We start from the raw sequence: 23683 nt of genomic DNA, 5'->3' as shown, positions 1-23683 counted from the left end.
CACAGAACCTTGCAGAAGCTCTGGCTATGCTCAGCGAGCTGCAAAATATGGAGCAATAAAATTGATTAGAGTCACCTGTTAGAAAGGCAAATTAAAGCAATTTGTATTTTTTGATCATTTTACAGTGTATGCACACATACACAGAGTTAATACACAACTCTGTTATTCCCCTAATATGGATTTCATACAGAAGAAAGATAGCAAAAGGAGACAATGCAGTATATAGGTGTGCTGGTATCAAGCCACCTGAACCTTTTCCTTTTCCACTTATAACTTATCTGAGGGATCATATAGACCTGGACTGTTAAATACGGAAGCCACCAGCCCCATGTGGCCCTTGACATGTAAATTCAAATTAACCAAATTAAAAATTCAGTTTGTTTTACCAGCCATATTTCAAGTGTTCAATAGCCACTTAGGACCGGTGACTACTGTATTGCACAGCACAGATGAGAACATTGCCATCCCCACCAACAGGCCTACTGGACAGGAAGGAGACCACTGTTCAAGGTCAGAATCTCTCCAATGGCTCCACAGACTTCACACTATGACCTTGAGTCTTAAGTAGGGAATGCTCGGAAACAGATTCCTAAATATCCAAGACGAGTGTCAGGGCATTGGCCATTCATGCCTGTCTCGTGTAGAAACACACCCTCATTTTGTCTAAATGGCCAAGTCATACGAAAATAATGGAGAGGATGGGTCCTTCCCAAAGTGTCACAGACAAGCACGTCTGTTGTGCACGAGGATCCCAGTTGCACACACATCCATTTTAGGATCATACAATAAATATCGACTGGCAGTCAGCGAGGTTCATTTTAGGTATCTGTTCTTTGCACCACAGCTGTTCTTTCCACTTATCAAACTCGCTACCCAGTTTCACTGGTGGAAACTATCGCGAAAGCTGGGGACACATACAGAGTTCAAACATAGAGGGCTTGTAAGGGGAGGGGGGCCGTTGCTAGAAATCTTTGCTAGAACCAAATCCACAGTCACCAAATCATGATTGATTTACGTGGCACTTGATGCAAATACCTTTGCAATGGCTTTTGCTCTTTATTCTGGGAGAGAATAAACACACATTTTTTTTCACTGTTTAATATACACACCTGCACACCTGTGTCTTTCCAGACACATCATGAAAGCCGAGGAGATGGACAAGCAGATAAAAAGAATGACTCCAGAAATCTGATGACCTAATTTCCCCCCAGCCCATCATTCTGTATCTTGAGCTTGGTGCTGGTGTGACAACCGCTTTGGTTTTACAACTCCTTAGCACATTTAATGAGTTTCCCCATTCTTAATTAGAGAACATGGTGTTTGGAACACCAGGTGGTGTCTGGCTAAGACCTCATTTTTTTTAAACTTCCACATTATTTTTCAAGGGAGAATTTTTTTTTTTTTAATACTGGCTCCAAATGATTGGTGATTATCTGTCAGGACGTCTTGGATGGTGCCTTCTCCAGGGCTGATCCAAAGAACACATTTCTTTAAGGACATACTAGATTTTTGAATTGCTATGTGAGTGGTGGCAGATTTGTTTTGGAAGTTAGCTATTGCTAGAAGAGGGTAGAAACAGATTATTGAGACCACCTTGTCTACATGTTGAAAGATGCTCTCTGTAGCATTTGTCTCCTTGTCTTACCACTTGGTTGTCCCCTACACACGAAGCTAAGCGTAACGTACCCCCTCACTCCTGATTTTGTTGCTAGATCCCTTCTGACATATGAGTGACTCTGGTGTTGGGGGTGGGGGCAGTCCTCTAACACATCAGTCTGTTCCAAGTTCCCCCTTTGTGGTAAGGGTGAAAACCATTCCTTCAGAGGATTATGGGACTGTGAATTCTAATTAGAACCCGAGTGGTCCCCGCGTTATCAGTAGAGACTGGATCCTGTTTGTTAATTGTGCTGAGATCATTCGACAGTGGTTGATGTATCACTGTGGTCTGCTGAGCAAGAAGCTCAGTTATTTTCACAGTTTGATAATCAATGCTCCACTGAACACAATTCCTTTCAAATATGACCATTTGCTTGTCCTCTGCTTAATTGAACAATTGCAATAACTGGTACATGCAACTAAATGTTAATTATTTTTTTCAGGTTTTTTTCCTCTCTTAATGATTTTATTTACAAATTAGAAAGCTTTATCATATTTTCCACACCAAACAAATTCCCTATCTGAACCAGTGTGATATCTTTAGCAGAAAAGACAGAATTTTTAACAAGTGTTCACCATTCCGTGTTTTTTAAATAATTATGCCACATTTAGGAAGCTAAATGCAGTCTTCTTTAATTGCTTCAGTGGTTGAACAGCTACATATGCAAGAGATTACTAATAAACTTTCAATCAAAGTGTTATTTTTTTTTTAGTAAATATAAATGCAAGACAGGAGGGCCTTAGCTCAACCTATATTTGATTTTTAAGGAAGTGATCAAGGATTGTTTGAATAAAGTGTAAGTTAGTAGCTAAGAAGTAAAGGTAAAGCAAAATTATTTTTGAAAATCTGGAAAGTTCAGCAAAGTATAAAGAGTGTTTAGAGAATTCCCCCGTAATCCTTCCCACCCAACACGATCACCATTAACCATTTAGGTACATCTCTTTATAAGGGTACCTGGGTTCTTCTTTTGGGAAATGCTTACACCTGCTAACCTTTAACATCCAGCTGGGGTTGGTATCCAAGCCCCTGTCTCTCCAGTGTGTTTTGTACTTCTGCTTTGGTACTAAGCTTTCATTAACCTCCACGTTAGACTGGTAGATGTGGGTTACTGCTGTTCTGGTGTGGTCTCACAGTTCGGGCGCCCCTGAGTTGGGCTCCTCTGCATTCCTAAGTCAGATTTCTCCTTGCGTTTCAGGGTGGTTATGCTGCATACCGCTACGCCCAGCCAACCCCTGCCACTGCCGCTGCCTACAGTGACAGGTAAGAGTCTCCCTTCTCCTGCTTGACAACTACCTGGAAACAAACTTAGCTGGTGGGAGACGAGTTGCTCGTCTGGTTCTGGTGCCAGTGCATGACTGCTGGGGAGGCAGCACCCCAAAATCAGGTCCCATGGTGAAGGTAAACGGTGCCACAGAGAGGGAGGATGAACGATCAAGCCTAGAACCTCCTAAACTCTCGCCCCCCTCTGCTAAAACACAAAATGCTATGTTTTTTTGCAAGTACAGCTGCTTTTCAGATCTCTCAATCCCTGTGACAGCACACCTTGCATGCACACACATACAGTCCCTGTACAGCCTTGCCACGGTCTTCTGTGTAAGAAGCAGCCACGGTTTCAGCTAACTCATAGGAAGAACACCTAAGAAGATGATCCTACAGGGTTTCCTCAACTGCGAGCACCCCCTTTCCCTTTCTTATGACTTTTTTACACCCAGTAGAGCATTCCTTCCATTGCCTTTTTAAAAACCCAACACAAAGGAATGGGGGAGATGTATCTGGCATTCCTATGGAGATTCACTCTTTGCAGCAGTGCCCAGTGTCCGATCCTACTAAGATAAACTGACATGTATTCGTAATGCGCACCACATGTTAAGACTGGCAGTGGAAGGGGACAGAGCGGGTCTAAGAAATGCAGAAGTCAGAACGGATGGCAGGGGTGGGGCTGGGGGGGTGGAGGAGCTTCGTTACCCATTACCCAGGCTTGACAGATGACTCGGTTTCTGAAATGGCAAGCCACAGCTATTTTTGTGTAGGTGCCTTGAAAAAAACAAAGTGTGCGTTTCCATATTGAATGCAACTCGTTGGCTCTGTTTTCTGAGGACATAAATGTGAATGTTCAGATGCTCTGCATGCACAAATGTCATTGAGGGTGCTTATTTTTGGTAATGACTCCTTTAATTTAAAAATACGTCTCATGAATAAAACAGTAATGGTAACAATTTGCATGTGTGGCTGAGGCATGCTGGGTCAGACAGGTAAGCAGGCGATGTACTTGACCCCCGAATGGGAAGTGTCAGCAGCCACTGGTTCTCCTTCCTACCTGGCCTGTTGTGACTTAGCTCCTCTCTCGGTTTGCTGTGGTGTGCTTCCTCTGCGGCTCCATTTCATTTCTCACGAGATGTGTCGTTAGCTCGATGTAGCTGCAGATTTCTTCCGAGGTGTCATAAAGCAAAATAAACTCCTGGACCCTAAAAGCTGCACTTTGAATACCCCATGCCTACACTCGTGACAAATGGCTCTTTGGCGAGATAGAAGTGAGATCTGCTATCTGGTTGTATGTAGGTGTTATTATTGTTTTCGTATCAGCAGCCCTAATGAGTTCTCAAGGCTGGAGTGAGCCTCCAAAGAAATCCAAACAATTGTTAAGATGCAGTTCTAAACACATAAATTATCCAGTTACCCAATATCCTCTTGCCAAGACTCGAAACATGTTTTATGGACGTTACTATCTTCAGTACACTTTGACACCAGATTAGGAAAGAGAGTCAATAAAGCTCATAAAACTGACGGCAATCTTGAAATCCTGGAGCTCATTCTACAAATGAAGAGTCTTAATGCTATTAAACTCTGCACATTGAAGATTCACAAAGTATCAATTGTAATGTGGTTCATCTACAACCCTTAATTATTTTTATGAAAATATCTCTAGATGCTAAATTCTCAAACACCCACTTTGTGTATAATTATAATCATAGTAACTTTAGCCTGCCGTATAATTATAAGAATCTTAAACGGATTTATTTCTTTGGATTTTTATCTTGCTTCTCAATATAAGTGCATCTTCCCCCAAGTTGAAAAAAGGTTAATTATAAAAGATATAATTTAAATTGCTTTCTTCAATAAGACCCATCTAGATACTTTTAAAATAATAAACAATATTTAATGCTGTCCTTAAATAGAATTACTGGAGAATCTGGCCATCTCCATTGGCATTTGTTTGAAAATTAACTTAGAGTGTTGCTGCATTGAGTGGGGGGCACCCTATGCAAGTACGTGTATAAAACCTGTTATTTTAACATTATTGAGATTTCTCGTTGGCAACATGTCCTTCTGAAAATTGCCCTCACTCTTGGATTGGTAAATCTTGAATGACTCTACAATTCCCACGTTAGTGTAATCGTTTCAGTGGAAGAAACCAAGTAAATATACTCTTGTTCATGTAATTGGCCTCTTGCTGTTCATGAAAGAAATTTACATATTAGGTCTTCTTGGTTGCTGTGCAAATTGATTACTAGCCCTATTCATTATAAGCAAGACACTTGCCACATATGGGATTATTGCATTGAGGTATGTGCAGTAATAGGCAAATTACCAGAAAACAATCTTTAAAATGATATTTCTGGTTCAGTTTGTAAAGCGTAGTTATGACATGATGGTATCTCCTTATGTTTCCAGTCAGCAGGTGAAGAGAAGGAAGACCCTTCCCCTGATAGAAGACATGTATTTGGGGAAAAATGTGGAACTATTAGGATAGCTTTTGAATCTTGATGAAAGATACCAAGTTTCTGGAATTTATCTAGGGCAGTTGTGTAATAATTTATTTTCACGTGATCACAGCGTAGTATCAGCAGGGACAGATTCTCAGTTCCTCTCATCTAGAAGACAGGCAGGAATGACAAAGAAAAAACTTAACCCAAAGCAACTCCTTCAGACTAGGAAGCGAAATCAGCAGGAATTGACAGCGTTTTGGTAATGCTCACTGGTTGTCAACTTGATGAAAAGAGAAACCGCAACTAATTTTACTTGTAATCATGAGATTCACTCTTCGGGCATGTGGAAAACAAAAGAAGTCTGATGTCCCCAGTTGGTAGAATTTTACCTTTTATCAGCACAAATTAAGCCCTCATCAAATTAAAGATTCAGGGACCTTTGGAAAATATTGAACTCCAGTAACCTCAGGACGGTCCAGAAGGTCCTTGATGGGCACCTTGCAACTCCCTGCCCATCATCTTCTTGGTTAAATGATCACATGCTGATTATCTGGGAGCACCCTGAGAGTTTCTGACTGCTGACCTCCAGAATGAAGACCATCTGGTGTGGGCAGAGATTTCCCCAAAAGAAAGAGACCTGTCTGGACTAGGTAATTTGATAGTCTCACTGACAGATTTAAGGAGAATAGGCAAATATCTCTCCTCGGCATTTAGGAAATGCGTGGTAAGCACTTGACTTCACCAAATCTTCATTTTAATCTCACCTTGACTTAGGGAAACCTAACTGTCCAAACTCTCAAGGGGGATTGTTTTCTGTGCTTGAACCAAGCAAAGCATGGCAGTGGGGCCGACGGTCATCTGGTCATTGCATGCCACTCGGTGTTGCTGATGTGTCCGTGATGCGTTCCGGATTTGACAGGTCCACCATCACATTAGCTCGATGAATGGCTTGCTTGAATTAAGCCTGGGGCAGGCTTCTCTTTATGGACTGGCTCTTGGTTTCGTTGTGTTTTATGACTTGGTTGTTGATGCATCTGTGAGCAGCCAAACCAGGAGGTGGGGCGGGTGGGAGGGGACATTCCTTGTTCAGTGACTTGTGCCACAAATGTTTGGGGATGTATGTATGATGTGTATAGAGCTTTGATGAAAATGTTCTCTCTCCAGAAAGGCAGACATTTGTCATGCTTGTCCTGCTTGCTAAACATTCTAACATCTCCTAACAACCAGTGCATGAGAATGTCCCCCACATTAGGGCAGAAGGGAACCAGATTCCAGCAGCTAGAGAGAAAGCAAAATGGGGTGGTTCACTCAGAAATTTCATAATGATCCCGTTGCACTGACAGTTACCAGGGGCCATTTCGTCTTTCACATAGAACATGCATTTCCTTTAAAGATCCCCAAAAATCAGGAGCTTTGGACATACAGTCATAGCCCAAGCTGCACAGGTGCCCCTAGACTGAGCAAAAGAGACAAAAAGATTTTGTTTTATTTTCTATCTTTTTTTTTTGAGATTGTAACGTTTCATTGAAAACATAGTCTTAGACCGTGTCATATAAAATTGCTATTTTTGTGTGACAAAAATGATAGAATATTGGCAGTTTCATAGCTCAACTTAATAGAAACCCAGTTAAGATGCCATAATATCTATTATCTTGCTCTCTGCATTTGAAATACATATATATACTCGTGTATGTGTTGTGTGTATATACATATATGCTAAAATAAACACTGGCACAGAAGCACACACACACACATACACACACCTGTGCCTTAAGCCCTCACAAAGAACTCATAGGAATATCTAGGTAAATCTTAATACGAGGAGGTCTAGTCCAGGTGGTGACAAGCCCACATGCTAGAACATTTGTCAAATGTGATAGTCCTAACCTATGAGTAAACGTTGCTATTTCAGAGAGAAATAGATTGAGTAGTTCTTTCTTAAAACTCAGTAGGCATAAGTAGGCATGTGTTTGAGGTCATGGAGAATTCGGTCTGCCCCTATTTAAATTTATGGAGGTGACAGCGATAGAAATATACATATGTACATACATAGATGGGCAAATGAATAGATGTGTGGGTGCATGAATGGAAAAGAAAGAGAAGAACAAAGAGGGAGGAAGAGAAGGAGCGAGGGAGAAGGAAGGCGGAAGATACACACATGGACAGATAGGGAAAGAACCTCTCTTTACCCTCATAATATTTCATCATAAGTGTGACTACAGGATATAGAACTAAATTGTTACGTAAAACCTTAGTTTGATCTAAAAGTAAAATAATTTGTGTTGATTTCTATTTAGTGTAGGTACTCCCTATGTATTTTAGGACTTTTTACCTCCTAGACTCAGATTAAACAATAGAGAAATGTCATCATGACAAGAAGGCTAATAATTGCATTTAAAATGATGTAGTGTTTTATTTGGAGTCCTTATCAAATGATATAGACTAAAAGTGAAGGGCTTGTCAGCTTATAAAACACAAGAGGAGCATCTTGAATGGGACAGTTAATTTACCATTAGAGGTTTTCTTTTTTTTTTTTTTTTTTTTTTAAGGTTTTGTTGTTGTGGCTGTTGTTTTTGTAGAAGGGTTAATTTAAAAAATATTGTTGTACTTCAGGGACTTAACAGTTTTACTTTTTCTTGGGTGGAATACAGAAAGCTTCATCGGTGGATAATGCAGGTCCCTTAATGAGGGGAGACAATGCAAAGCAGACAAAGGAGGGAATTATCATCGTTTTCCTCAGCCCTGTTACCTGAAGCGAGTTCGCTAACGGTTGAAACTGTTCCTGGTTAAGAATCAGCAGCAAGCCCCTGCACTCATTCTTTGTAATGTGCACAGAGAGGGATCGACAGATCTTATCCTGGGGCTTTGTTTAAGCACTGTCTCCCAAGGCCAGTTCGAGACCTGGTGACTGCCTGGGATGACATATTTACTGGGTGGCCGGGACAGGTGTACAGGGGCAACATAATGTGAGCGAGTGTTTCAGCTCCCTGGGCTTGGGAACAGTCAGATTTTAGCCATGCTTCTTTCTCAGATGCATTACAAAGAGCTTTTCTTTTATGAAACAATAATGACAGAGAATGGTCATTAAAAAGACTTAAAAAAAAGAAAAGAAAAGAAAGAAAAGAAAAGAAAAGAAAAGAAAAGAAAAGAAAAGAAAAGAAAAGAAAAGAAAAGAAAAGAAGGCTCCAAGCTCAGCATGGAGCCGAACGTGGAGCTTGAACTCACAATCTGAGATCAAGACCTGAGCTGAGATCAAGAGTTGGACACTTAACCAGCTGAGCCACCCAGGCACCCCTGTTTTTTTTTTTCCACTTTTCATTCAGTTTTCTTTTTAGTGCTCTTATTTGGCAAAACAAATGCTGCAACTTTAGAGTAGCCTTCCTCTTACATTTCATTTATGTTTTCAACTTTTTTTTCTCTGAGAAATCCACTGTAGAAAAATAGAATGAGCTGATTTTAAGCCTGGGTGATGCCGAGGGTGGTTTTCGGATGAGTAAGGAACTGAGGGCTCAGCCCATGGAAGCTCAGAGGGGACAGAAGTGTATCCGTGCCCCAGCATCTCTCAGCTGAGACAAAGATCCAGAGTCAGAAGGAAACCGGTTTAGATTCCAATTCTCACCTGTTGAGTCAAAACACAGCAGCAAACAGCAGTTCCTTTTTGGTACCTTTGTTGACACTGCCTTTTTCAAGTTGTTCTTGACTTTAGCTCTTTATCCTTTCTGCTAATTTCATATGCCCTGATGAATTCTCCTGGGTTCTGCAATGTAAGAAAAGACGCTCTGTCAACTTGTAATAGAAATGTAGCAGAAATGAGTCATTAATGCCTTTATTTACATCCTATACCCCAGTGCCTAGAAAAGCATGTCCAGCTTTGTTAGTCAGAATGCCAGGCTGGAAAAAATATATATATATAGTATATTCTTATTTTATTTATATTGTTCTTTTTGGTTTAAAGTTAACTTTCTTAACTGATACATTTGGAGTTGTTTTGTTTTGTTTTGTTTTGTTATTGGCAGGTCAGGGTCCCCTCAGGAAGAGAGAGTGAAGCTAATTATTCCAGGCAGCTTTAGGGTAACTAGAAAGAGTTTCCCATTACAAGGCACACACACCAGACAAAAATAAATTTCTTCAGTAAAACTTGGCAGTATATATGACAATGCCCCTGTTAGCATGTTCATTAGATGGAAATGGAGGACTTTATTATTTGCATGATTTACTAAGACTTCTTGAAGTTTGATGTAGCAGGTGAGCAATCTTTGACTCAAATCATCATCTCTGTAAGGACAATGACAACACAATTACGATAATCACAATACTAACAATGGTGATATGCACTGTGCTGAGCGCTTTACAAACACAGTGCCATGGACCTGTCACACCAGCGCTATACGGTGATGTTGCCCTTCCATTTTACTGATTGGGAAGGTGCTCAGGAGAATTGAGCAAGTTTTTTAGCTCAGCCTGAAAGCTGAAGTCTGTGCCCTTAATCACAAGGCTCTATTGCATCTTATTGGACCAATCTTGAGAAATAATTTATTTGCATTCCATCACTTCATCTGTTATGGGTGTATTGATTCCACCTTCCAGGGTGTTTGGGAAGTATTGAGACAATGGCTGTGAAAGATTTGGCATATAAAGGGCACTACATAAAGTGTTCATGTTTTCTATTTTCATGTATTCTCATAAGAGCTTTAAATCTGGATGGCAAGAATGAGCTTTGAAGAAACCAAAAATATCTAGGTTATATTAATTCCACCTGAATCCCTGAAATTCAGAGGTTTGAATCTGTTATTTCCTTAACAGATTCTGGATTCAAAGAGTTTAGGAAGAACAGTGACCAAATCTACTCGAGTATGGGGTAGACAAGCCTTTTAAAACTTAATAGGTAGGACTATATGCAAATTAATTATTTTTAATCCTATGAGTTCCAGGAATAATTTGTTTTGTTTTGCTTTGTTTTTGTTTTGTTACAGACAAACCTACTTGGGGGTAGTGGGGAGGTAAGCCCTTCAGTTTATCAGTTCTTTGGTGGTTAGATTTTGATATGTCAGCTTTCCTTAAATTAAGCAGTCCTGGAGTATTTTCCCTGCCACCTTTTTTTTTTTTTTTTTTTTTCCTTTTCACCACGTAGATTTCTATTTTGAAGTCACTTATTTTCGGTAGTGTCTCTGAGTCAGGTACTATGTAGAACATTGGAACAAACAACTTGATGAGATTAGTATACTGAGGGTGACCCTAGAAATGATTATCCAGAATGCAACACTTGAGACAGGGAAAGGATGCAATGTTATTAATAATGAGTCCAGGACAACAGGCTTCAACTGGACTGTCCCAGAATGAGCAGAACATGTGTGCTCATCCCAGGTAGATTCTCCAAATGTCTTGGGAAGTCCAATGATTGGAATATGTATCTAACATCCATTAGTCCAGGTCCTGCACTGTCTCTGCCTCCTTATGCTATTGTTAATAAAGTCAGGACAAGATATGTTTGCAGCGTCAAATAGTCATAACTAAGACATGACTTAGTGATGAAAAAGTTGAATTTCCTGCTCTCAAATCCACCAATAATTTATCTATTTTGCCTATGGATCAAATAGTTCCCATTAGGCATTCACCAAAAAAAATTATAATAACTAAAGATATTTACATTTTCTGCCAACCTGCTGTGCAGATCGATAATGATTATATTTGGTAACAATTGAGAGGGCTCTGCAATGATGAAGGAGAGGATGTATAGCTCTTGATAGTAGCATTAATATGATTTTTCAAACTCCTGTTTATGGACACAAAGCTTTCAGTGCTGAAAAGAAACATGGCTGTTACTAATAGATTTTCCAGGAGTTTCTCTTATTTTTAATTTACAGATATGCACACACACATACACATTAAAAGTGCTCAAATTTTTGTTTCGAGAACTAATTGCCTTTGGTCCATAATCTATAATGGCTTCTTAACAACGGTTATGCACTATTGGATGAACATGTATGTAATTGAAGCCGTTAAAAAAAGGAACCAAGACTGTAATAGTCAACAGACTGGACCAACAAGGAGTTGGGGAGACATTAAAGGAAATTCCAAACCCAGTAGACCATAGCTGTCACAGCCATGTGGGTAGACACTTTTGCCAGTGACAAGACAAGATGTAACAACTCCTTTGGTCATGTCATGGCCTAATTACACACTTCTCGGGTTGCAGATCATTGACTTGATAGGCCACAAAGAAGCAAATAAAACCTATCCTTTAAGTAGCACCATCAGGGCCCTTCAGCTGTGAAGGGTTTCCAGGCAGGTGAGAAAGCCTGATACTTTCTAGAGGCAGGTCAGAAGCCTCCTATGAGGCACAGAGGCCTCCGGAGGAGCCATTTCCACTGGAGATACAGAGGTTCCCTCATGGAAGGCAGCATCTCAAAGAGAAGGGAATGACACACAATATAATAGTGTGTGAATGTGACAAACAGTGAACACGGTCCCCTTCTTTGCCTTTTTTTTTTTTTTTTTTTTTTTTTTGGTCACTGCATGATTCACTATAGACCATCTTTTGGGGTAAGAGGTAACTTTTCATTAAAAACTTCTAGTATTTCCTTTAAAGTTATCAAAAGAAATTCTGACCCTGTATCTATGAAGAGAAGCTTAAATTCTTTCCCAGTAGAACTGATTTCTATTTAAATGTGGCATCTACATTATTCCCGTACCTGTGTGCAGTATGTGCGTATGAACAGTCATTGGAAGAAATAAATGACTTCTCGTGATTTTTCTCCCTGGCATGAATCACAGTGATTGATTCCTCTGGAATCAAATTCTCCTCAAAACCATAGTGTGTTTCATATTTAATTAACACAGGAAAACATTGGGAGTAGGGGCCACTATAAGGAATCAGAGAGAAGGTAGTTTGGAGGCAAAAGCTTGAGGGAATCTCCATAAGGAGTAACTAACTTGTCAGTTTTGTCATTATACCTGGGCTTATTCTTGTCTCATTAGGATTTATTGAATGTTCAAATAGATCAGTAGAGTGTCGGGGAGATGAGACATAATCAAAGCTAAACACCCCTTTCCCTTAATTATCCTAATCACTTTAATTGAAATGCTTTGGTTCTGAGATTATAGAAAAACACCAAACATCTGATAACCTGGATTAGCACTTCCCACTGCATTTACAGGCATGGAATCCCTTTAAAAAGAAAACCATGATTGTTGGATGCGTCCACCATGCCCTCAATCCCCAACTCTGTTCATGGTCCACTTTTGTAATTTGAGACTTTAGAGTGCATTAAAAGAAGAGGGGCTTATTTCCTCACCACGTCTGCATAGTTAGAAGATGACAGGCTACTTCTAGTTAGTGGACTATGAGCTCAGGTGGTGGGGATGGGGGCATGTTAAATGTGTGTCCCGGACAATGTCATCTCCACAGCTTCCCCAGAATGATGGATTGTTTCTCTGCTATTTTTTGTATTCTTTCCTTCAACTTCTCTATCTCAAAATGAATGACAGGTAATGAGTGATTGCCTTAGTCTGTTCTGAAATCTCAAGATTGAGGTGGGGCATTGTAAGGGTCCTGAGAGCCTTGCTTTGCTCTGCAAAGCATAGTTCCCAGATCAACCGAGTCGGCCTCCCCAGAAGCTTGTGAGAAATGCAGAATTGCAAGCCCACCCCAGCCTTGTTGTATCAGAAGCTGCACCTCAAGACCGCCAGGGTGGGTGTGTATGACATCTGAGAAGCACCACCATAGACGGCAAGATTCAATCCTACCCCAATCCGCAGTAAATAATGTTGACAGTCCACAAACCTTGCAGGATATAGGACAATCTGTCTTAGTAAGTTGTTGGTTTCTAGTCATCTCCCTACTTTCCGTTTCTCAGTGAGAGAGTAAGAACGTCCGTGGTTAAGGGTCCCTTGCCATCCATCCTGTGGGAACTCTCCCCCTCAGCTAATCTAGGGCTACCATCGATCATTTTCTTTACCCCAAAGATTTATGGGTAATGAGACTGATTACATGTTAATATTTTCTCACCCATTGCGTGATGGACTCACGCTAACATAAAATGTAACCTTGGAAAACTCCCATCGGACTTGTCTTACCTTTCCTGAGCCTCGCTCTTTGCATCTGCTAAATGAATACCATAATACCAATTCCAATCAGAAGGAGATGAAGGTTAACATTACTTATAAACTAAAGGAGGTGGCAACAATCCACAGGGTTCTCAATAACTCAGCTGTTTGTTAACAGATTATTTTAGAGCATATGGTATTATTTGAAAACACTGTATACAGGCAATAGCAAGCAAATAAGATTAAACCCACTTACAGGTGTGAGTCATGTTTACAATAGGCAATCTCCAGGACCCCCATAACACAAACAGTCTGGGGACCTGCACCTTTCTCAGGTGCCCGCAACCTGTAATTGGTCTGGTCAGAATTTGAGGCAAAGTCTTGTATACCTACTTTGATGCATGCATTACCAAATCTTTGCTGTTCATCTGTAGAATATGATCAGAGATTTAGATTTAGGCTAAAATTATTTACTATAGAGATAATACAGGCAAGCTAACTGAGCCTATTTGATCCCCAACTGCCTCGTCTTTAAAGTGGGGCTCATGAGTGATGCCTGCCTTATTGGGTTGTTATTGAAACTAAGGTGGTCATGAACAGAAAGCTCCTGACACTCAGGATAATATTATTACCATTATTATTATTAACATCACTAAACTATGGGCATATTTTGTTTTGCTCCTGTGGAAGTAGGTTTTCTGGCTTAGAATAAGTTTTTGACCATAGATGGAGTGTTTTGTTTTGTTTTTAAATCTTGACTTCCATTCTAGAAATATAAAAATAGGGATACTTGAAATGTGCTAATAAAATACAATTTAAGTGTTCTCACCACCCACAAAGAAAGGTAACTGTATGAAGTGATGGATGTGTTAATTAGCTTGATTGTGGTGATCATTTCACAGTGTATATGTATATTGTCATCACTTCATACACCTCTAAAAAAGCACATTGTGCAACCCAGTTGTATTCAATTTTTATTTGTTGGTCATACCTCAGTAAAACTGAGAAAAATAGTTTGGGCAAAAAAAAAAAAATCTGAAGGAGGAAGCAACTGGGAAAATCATGAAATCAAACAGCCTGTTTTTCTGTTCATTATGTTCTTTCCTGTCTATGGAGGAGCTCAGGCTACTAGGGATACATCATAGGAAAAATGACCATTCTCCCCACATAAACCCGGCCCCTACACTTCCACTGCTGTAAATTTCTGTACAACCAGTTGCTCTACAGAGAATTACTTTTTCAAAAAGTCAAACCAAATCTACTTGTGTTGCTCTTTTCCCACTGCCACTATTGAGATGTCCAATGCCTGGGGTAGTCCCTGAGGATTTGTAGGGCTCTGGGCCTTTCCACCATCACAGTAACTTCATTTTATATGTAACTCATAGGTGGGCACAGACCTTCTCAGTGTGGCTTCTCTGGCCTCCAGAGCCTCAGCCTGGACACCCTGGACAGGCCCAGATTCCTCTGCCCTATATGAGAGCTGCTTCCCCAAGAAAACACATGTAGTTGTTCCCAGAACTGGCCAGACCCACTTCTAACACTGTGTCTTAAACTAATTCTCATTAGGGGTTCCTCTGTGCCTGCTCTTTGCCCTGCCCAATGAAAGCTGAGGTGGGATTTTTGTTTTCTAGGAGATCCCGTCTACCTTTGATACGACCTGTAACCTCAAAAGGTCTTGACTATGCCCCTCTTGGCCTAAAACCTTGGAAGCCCAAAACATAAAAACACAAATGCTTCTCTCTCTGGGGAGAGAAGATGATTATCTTTCATGAGTACACACAGTCAAAATGGCAATTTTCTCCCAAATAAAATCCTTTCACATTCATGGTGTCCTCAAAATACAAAAAGAAAAAAAAAAAAAAAAAAAAAAACTAAGGGACACTGCTATTATTGTTCCCAGTTTCCAAATGAAGAGACTGAGGCCCAGGAAAGTGACAGGGAAGGGCTTCCAGATTCACCATTAGTTCTCTTTTTAGCTGAGAAAAAAAAATTAATGGGAGCCATGGAGATTGTTCAAGGTTGGAAAAACTAAAATTACAGACATGGACTGCTCCTAAGGTCTCCAGGGAGGGGAGATGCACTTAGATTTGAATTTCTGAAGCCCAGAAGTTTCAGATGAAAATATTCAAATCAGGGATAGATTCAGAGCACTTTTCTCCTTTCCCTGTTAGAGTTTATTATTATTCTTTTTAGCATACACAGTGTTAGCAATAGCAACTGAGGCTAAATGAAATGATCTTAAATGTATGTTAAAGGATATAAGATAAAAAGGATCAGGAAAGACCCTTTCAGAGGACTCTATAGTCAATCTGTTTATTTGCTTGCTGGTTTGTTTGTTTACACCCCATTTCATTCTTGGAAGCATAGGCAATTCAATACTAAAATAGAAATAACAAGGCACGGGAAAATATAAATTTGAATGGGCTTTTTATAGTTCTTGGGTTTTAGAACTGAGTAGGGGGGGAGAGGCAAAATCCTGATCACAAGCAAATAAGTCCCCCTTTCTAGTCAGTAAAACTGAAATATAAATTAGGATATGAGCTTCCAGACAGCCAAGCCTAATATAGATGTTCCACGGTGATTTAACAGCCAAGAGCACGACTCCTATCCCTTTGGCTTACTGGGTGCCTGGCAGGTAGCAAACCCTCACTAACCATCTGAGGATTGAATCAACAAGACCAACTATTTAGTAAAGTCAGCAAGAACAATTTTAATAGAAGCACCTTATTTCTGCATGTTATGTTTATTCAGAAAACATTCATGGCTAGATGCCATATGACCCTTCCAGCAACTTCTTAAGATGAACAGCAAAAATCCCTGATTTTAGTGTGCATTTCTACCTTAGTCCCACACATCTAAAAGGAAGCATCTTTGGTAAGCACAGTTATAAAAAATTAATAAGTAAGTAATATATTAAGCAATATATATAATTATATAATACAAAAATTAAAGTATTAATAATTAAAAACTGTAGCAGTCAACACTAGTGCAGTTTAATTGAAAAACCAGAGAACACAGCTCTCTTTTCTGCAGAGGTAGGGCACATAAGTTCAAAGAAATATTCAGTCGAAATATGAGTTCTCAGTACTGGCTGACCCATCAGGATCACTGGAGTGGCTTTTTGTGAATACCTGGGCCTGGGAACCACTGTTAAAGATTCTGACTTAAAAGGTTGGAAATGGACCTGGTCATTAGTATTTTATTTGTGTGTGTGTGTGTGTGTGTGTGTGTGATTTGTAATAAGCAGTCGGGGTTGAGAAACTGCCTTATAACCGACAGGTGCTCCAGAACCTACAGATAGAATTAATTTGACTTTGTGCCACTACTGTCTTGGGGCATCTTGACTTCCATCTGCCAGACCAGAAAAACAACTTCTAAAGCTCTAGGGATTATTTTAGTAGATAGCCTTGGGGGATTTTAATCACACCAGCGTGTGTGTGTGTGTGTGTGCGCGCGCGCGCGTATGTTTGTGTGCTAGATCCAACATTCATAGCATTGGATACAAGAACAGACTTACTGTGAGTGATATCCAACCCAAGTTTTGTGTAGCAATAATGACATAACAGAATTAAGAGGCCAAAAAATGAGAAACAACCAGAATATTTAGCAGTAAAACTTAAAACTAGTGTTCTTTGATGGGAGAACATTTCCCGTGTGTCCTCCCTCCTCCCCTGCCCGCCACAAGTTTTACTCTGTCTTGATATCCAGCTTCTCACATTCCCTCCAGCAACCCTGGCTGGCTACTATTTTAATTTGTCTCTTAGAATTCAGCCGTGGGTAATTTTTAGAAAAAAGAAAATTGCAGAGAGATGAGATTTAGCCTAAGAAGAAAACTGGGATATAAGGATGATATGGCAGGTCACAGGACTAATTTAAATGTACCACCAGCTGAGTCAGATTCAGAGTCTAGATGGTTGGTCTATGAAAACCATCGTAAAACATAATGAAGTCTGGTAATAGGATGAAAAGAGAGAAAGACCATGGCCCATGCCATTCCACATCCCAAGTTGTTAAAGCAGAATATAATTATCTCTCTCAAGCCTCAATTAACATCCTACTCAAAGGGGAATCCAAATACTGTATTATTTTCTCTGAGAGGAACAGAAGGTTCAGGAAGTATCAGGAAGTCCTTCCGTAGAGACTTGGCACTCCACTGTTGACTCAGAACCCCCATGCGGGCGCCCCTGAGCACAATCTTAGCGAGTGAATAAGAGTTGGGGGTCTTAAGTCAACCATGTTCAGATTTCACCACCAGCACTTACAGCTTGCACATGTTCCATGACCTTCTATGCCTCTGCCTCCTCTTCTGTAAAGACTGAGATAGGAAGAGGGGTTGTCAGGAAAATTAAATCAGTTAATACATAGATATAAGGCTCGGCAGCCTCCTGTCATGGGCAAATACTCCATTGACGTTAGGCCAGTGGCTCTTTGGCATCAACATTGCAAAGACTGGACAAACGTAGCCTCCTCCCTTGTGCTCAGTAAACAACCATTTCATTATTTCTCTTAAATTAGTAATCCTCTCCCTTCCCACAAAGCCTCTGTCAAACAGTCTTCCTGGGAAAAGCTGGGGCTCCAAAATGAAAATGGGAATGAACTTGTAGGAGATTTCTAAGAATGTTCCCAAATGTCCCCATCATAAGAATTACCTAGAACCATGATTCTCAGGTTCAGGAGCAGCAGCTACTTAGCTAGGACAGTATGAATGGGACACCCAGAGCTGGTCAACAACCAGACCTGGGTTTTTGCCAAATGTAAAGATGATCACACCTCTCTCCTGGAAGTTCAGATTCAGGCAGTCAGGGCTGAAACCCAGACATCTATATTTTTAACAAGCACTCTAGCCAATTCTTGTCTTCAGGGAAGTTTGAGAAATTCTGCAGTAGAGGGAGTTTTCAAAAACAGGGAAAAAAAAAATCCAGGTGAAAAAAATAAACCAGAAAAAGAGAATAAGATGTAGACTCTGAAGGAAAGTGGAAAGATCCAGCAAAGATGCTCTTGAGTTTGTCCAGGGGAGGAAGCAGATACAGAGAAAGTGACACGTGGCCACTGTAGACCAGCTTTGCTTTCAAAAATGAGATTTAATGTCCATTCTCTCAGGTCTCCAGAAACTAGAAGGAACCATTCCTGGGCCATGTATGGTGTGTCTGTGGTTACATCCTCAGCAGCCACACAACTGGGTTGCCTGGAGGCTAGCATGGTGGGTGGCAAAATGGAAGTTGCAAAAAGAAACAAAAGCTGCAAGAGATTCATTAATTCAACTCCCTTTCCACTCGCATTTATAGCTTACCCAGTGCTTCTCCGCTGTGGCTGATAGACAGCCAAGCATCTCCTAAACTACCTCATTCTACACCCTGCCCCCACACCAATTAGGCTAGGACCACAGGAGAGAAGAGCATTAACATTACTTTAACCTCTCCTTGTAGGGCTACAAAGCAGCCAGGTAAGAACCATTCAGCTATACCAGTGGCCCTCATACAACCTTGGCTTGTATGAGACTCACCTGAAGCTCTTTAGAAACTACTAGTGCCCAAGACCCGCTCACAGAGATTCCCATTTAACTGATCTTAGCTGTAGCTTGATCACTGGGAATTTTAGAAGGGCATCAGGTGTTTTTACCATGTTCAGCCAAGGCTGAGAACTACTTAGTCAGACTTTATCAACTACAACCAGTTTGCTGAAAGTCAAGTATAACTGCTTTTGAAGTTTATTGTCTTTTGTCTGTGTTGAGCATGCAGAGCAGACTAGGGTTAGCATAAGGGGTCAGGCTCCGTGCGAGTCTCCTCTCTCCTCTGAGAAGTAAGCCCACTGTCCAGAGTGCACCTGCACTGCTCTGGTCATTCGGGTTGTTCTGACCTTGCTTGGGGATAGCTCACTTCCCAGCTACATCATTAATCTCTTTGATCATACTTCTCTCTGGTCATTTGGGGTAAAAAATTCCACAGAGAGGGTCATGGATGATCCATTTATGGGCTAAGAGATCGTTTTTCTGAAAGGTCAAGTAGGGAGAAACATAATCGTATATAAAAAATGGTATAACATAGTGGACAGAGACATTGCCATGAATCCTGTCCCTTATAATTCTACCCAGATTCTTCTACTGGCCTCACATGTGGGCCACGCTGGCCTGGCATCCCTCCCCAGGCTATTATTTGCAGGGATTTCCTATTAATTGTACTTATAATTAGTTGGTGAAAGGGTAGCATAGTGGGAGGCTGATCACGCAAGCTGACTGTATGGAATTAATGAGCTCCATAGAAAGGCAGTTTTCTGAAATGTTAGGGAAATCTTCCTGGATGTTGTAGGACTGTTTGCGTGGAATTAAAAGGAAAAAAAAAAAAAAAACAATCCAGAACTGATATATCCAGTACAGAACTATTTTTTGCAAATGTTCTTTTTAATATTGGCACTGCTACAGGGTCCATGGCATATTCCTTAAAATATCACTATTGGTGATAACTTTATGCTTTGACATAGATTTGGTTTGATGGTCGGCTGTCTTCTGAGCCAACTCTTGAGTCATCCCTTTGTTCAGAAATTTGCTCAGGAATCATAAAGCACTCTAAAAAAATTCAAAATATATAGGTCACCCGAAAGAGAGGAAAAAGAAGGGAATGGAGAAATGATAACATTATTTTTCCAGAGTTAGAGTATCATGTCCTAAGGAAGAGTGCTATGAAGGATGACCATCATATTTCCAAAAATTCTGGCACAATTAAAGAAAAAGTTCTAATGTCTTTATAAACATACTTGTAGTTTGCATTCTTACTCGTTTTCCCTGTTTATCAAACATCATTTTATATCTGTTGGTTGCCTCTCATTGTTTTCCTAATGTTTAGCAAGTAGGACAGTTCCTTAGGGAAAATACAGAAGTGGGAAGCAAGGTAGCAGAATCTTCTAGGATTATAGGGTCTGCATTGGATAGAACCACTTAACTAATGAGGGCCACCCCGTAAATAGGAGAATGGCTATAACAAAGAGCCTGCCTCTCTGGATAAGGGTCAGGTCGCCACTCTCAGTTATGGTAGTCCTTCTTGTGAGCATTCTAGAAACAGAAGTCCTTCCAAGTGTTTGTTTGGCCTACCCATGAATCCCATGCATGTAATTGGGGTGTCCATATCTTACTGCCCCTGGAGTAAGTCAAAGGTGAACAAGTCAAAACAAATATTCAACCCAAACATCTTCATTTTCAGGGATATTAATTATACTGCTGCTCCTCAAATCTCAGAAATTGGAAGCCAGGTATTGGTGGGGCTCAAAAAGTCTGCGCCCAAGCAAAAAGATAGCAAAAAACCAGTGACACTAACTTTTAGTCTTTTAAGAGAGGTGATAAGTGAACTTGGCTGTGACTTTCATTATGTGGAAGAAAAACATACGGAAGACTATTCTCAGAGCATGTGTAATTTTGCTTAGATTTCATTGGTGTGGAGAGAGCTAGGATTTTCAACTGGATGCTAAATTCTAGTGAATTTTCCAAGGGTAGCTCTATTTATATTCCAGGGATATACCTCTTGCAACAGTGAAACTCTCTTAAGGTGTTTTAAGAAATGTTCAATCACTAGATACTTTTGGAAGCATTAAGACATTTGAACGAGACCAGTCAAACTAAGACCCCCAAAATGCATTTATCTTGCTTCTTAATGATTCAGACGCACAGTAAAATCTAACGAATGAGAACCAGAGGCTCCAATGTGCCACTTCTGAGGCATTTAAGAGCCTCGCCAATCTCATTGGGGGCATTTTTATAATCTGCCTCACCCAGACGTTCTTATTTTTAGAGAAATAAACAGTATGTCTGACTTAGAACACATTTCATTGTGCAAATGCCACGGTTGGAGACATCCTAAGAGAGTTTTATCATCATTCCGGATTTACTAAGTCAAAGTAAAAATAGCGTTTTCCATTTTAATTTTCTTTTAAATACTGCATCATTAAAAATAATTTGGTACAAAAGGATTTATTCCAATAGATGAGTGTTCTTACCTTCTTTATGTAGCCAGCCTAATTTGATGAGGAAATTATTATCCATAAATATGATACCATATAACATTCTTTTCTGAAATGGCAGCATTTCTTTTTATTTCCTTTAAAAAGTTTTTTTTTTTGGTATTATACTACAATAATAAAGTCTGGAATTTTATGGTTTTCGTAGGCAGTATCCCCTTTTTCCTAACAGACCGTCCATATTTTCTTTAAATGTAATCTCCATTGAGTGCAGAAATCCAAGGACAGTTTGAGTTGCCCTAGCCTTAGAAACGTACCCTGGCATGACTTTCTGGTAACACTCAGTATTAATATGATGGTGCAACAGTGTGTACATGGCCCCCGTTCTGACATCACCATGATTACGTTGGCGAGGTCCCCCGCATGCCTGTTTCATGATCTCTCTAAACTCTCGAAGTCCAAGATATATCAACACATTTCCTTGCAACATCCATTCAAACAAAGCACCCCTCCCTCCCCGCATCTGAATACATCCACCCAGTTGGCAGAGAGCACATTTCCCCCTGAGCGAGCAGTATTGTGAATTTTATCTTCTCTTCCAGAAATCAGTTCGTCTTCGTTGCAGCAGATGAAATTTCTTGTAACACCTCTGCAGGTAACAAACATTGCTACTTCTTGATGCATCCATCCAAAGCTCAGTATTCTCTCTCTCTCTCTCTCTCTCTCTTTTTTTTTTTTTTTCCTTCACATGCTGCAGTTGGTCACTCTAGAAACTTGAGTTAAAAAAAAAAAGACAAAAACAAAGTCCATATATCTTTGGAGTATAGCTGAAGCCTTAGGCTCTGCTGTCTAAAAAGATACTAGGCATTTTGCTAACTTGGATATTTTATTTCCAGTTTTAATAAAACATGATCTAGAAAAGTAAGACTATATTGAATGAAGCCACAATACAATCTTATGGTATAAGCAGTGTTCTTATGTTAAAATGCTGAACAGGGGAGATTAAGGACACAGATGTGTGACTTGTATGCTGACATATTTTGTCTGGGTTCACACAGATGTATATGTGAATTATTTGGGATCTTTACTGAATGACTGGTTATAAAAGACTGAGTCCAGAAAGCTAGAGGCATTGGGGAATGGAATTGTCTCTGTCTCATGAGAAGGGGATCTTTCTTCTATGAATCAAAGATCCTCTAGCTCCTTTCTTTTAAAACCTATTACAAGTAGCAGGATTTAGAGAGACAAAGTCTTCTGCTTTTGGAATCAGGGCATTGGCAAATGGAAATTGCACAGTCGCATGATGTGTCCATCAAAATAACACCTGTCTTTTTACTTTGATGTGGTTTGGAACAGTTACGTTTAGACTTTCATTAGCATGAAATTGCTTGATTAAATGTCAAGATTAGGTGAGTGCTAACAGATTCGGGGTTGTTTTTTTGTTTGGGGGGGGTTGTTTTTTGTTTTGTTTGCTTTTACGCCTAAACTTTGACCAAAACCATGACTAGGAAATCTTACTAAGATGTTGCTTCTAGCCAGAAGGGAGGACTGTTTAGCTCATTAACATGTAGTCAAATATGACATGACCTTCAAAAGCCTACATTAGATGGAGCCTTGCAAATAGAACTTCATCTACTTCCAATCACATTTTATCAACGGAGCAGTGAATAAAGGCTAGTTTGCTAAACGCTTCACTCCCTACTTTGAGTCTTCGGTGAGAAGGAATTAAAGAGAGGACATATTGCTAGGCACATGTCCCCAACCCTGTCTGTTCGAAAAAGTCGGGCCGGTTTCATTGATAGAATCGGTCTCAATATTTTTCATGGCTTAACGTCTTACCCAGGGAGTCCCAAGAAGTGTGCATGCTCATGTTTTAAAGTGCCAGCTGACTCCATTTTTATAAAACCCCTTGGACAAGGGCTCTCTTGTTCCCCTTCCTCAACCCCTAACCTCAAAGATCTGTTTCTCCCTATGAGAGGTAGTGACATCCCTAACACTTCGCCAATCCTTAATGGTAGAAGATGGATCATTGCGTAGCTGGGAGGCGGTGGGAAATGTTCCTGGGATGCAAGAGACATTTACCATCTTCAAAAGCTTGAAAAGGGAGCATGTGTCTGGAGGGGTAACTGGCTGGGGTGGGAGGAACGTTGGTTTTAAATGGTAATAGATGCCATTTGCGGATATGCTGCTTAGCACAGCCTCGGCTCTCCCGTGGAGATGCTCTCTTGTTCCTGTGTGTGAAATTAGCTTCGGACATCACAGATCACACACTGCAAAGTCGCAGGTTCAAGAGATAGACATTGATTTCATCCCGTGACTTAACAAACCT

At 40.3% G+C, this 23683-nt stretch overlaps 1 protein-coding gene across 15 annotated transcripts in view; it reads left to right on the top strand.

Moving 5' to 3' along the window:
* The window catches only part of RBFOX1 (RNA binding fox-1 homolog 1), a 2034214-nt gene that overhangs the window by 1993530 nt on the left and 17001 nt on the right, over nt 1-23683 (top strand). For 9 of the 15 annotated variants that reach the window (XM_038540445.1, XM_038540441.1, XM_038540438.1 and 6 more), the window contains 2 exons: nt 2853-2917; nt 21957-22009. In XM_038540445.1, coding sequence (XP_038396373.1) covers nt 2853-2917; nt 21957-22009 — 118 coding nt within the window. The remainder of the gene's footprint in view (nt 1-2852; nt 2918-21956; nt 22010-23683) is intronic. The other 6 variants (XM_038540446.1, XM_038540439.1, XM_038540440.1 and 3 more) reach the window with 1 other exon arrangement.

This window comes from Canis lupus, chromosome 6 (genome assembly GCF_011100685.1).
Source record: "Canis lupus familiaris isolate Mischka breed German Shepherd chromosome 6, alternate assembly UU_Cfam_GSD_1.0, whole genome shotgun sequence".
NCBI lineage: Eukaryota > Metazoa > Chordata > Mammalia > Carnivora > Canidae > Canis > Canis lupus.
The sequence above is the reverse complement of the archived record's forward strand: the minus strand, read 5'-3'. Positions and strand labels throughout refer to the sequence as shown.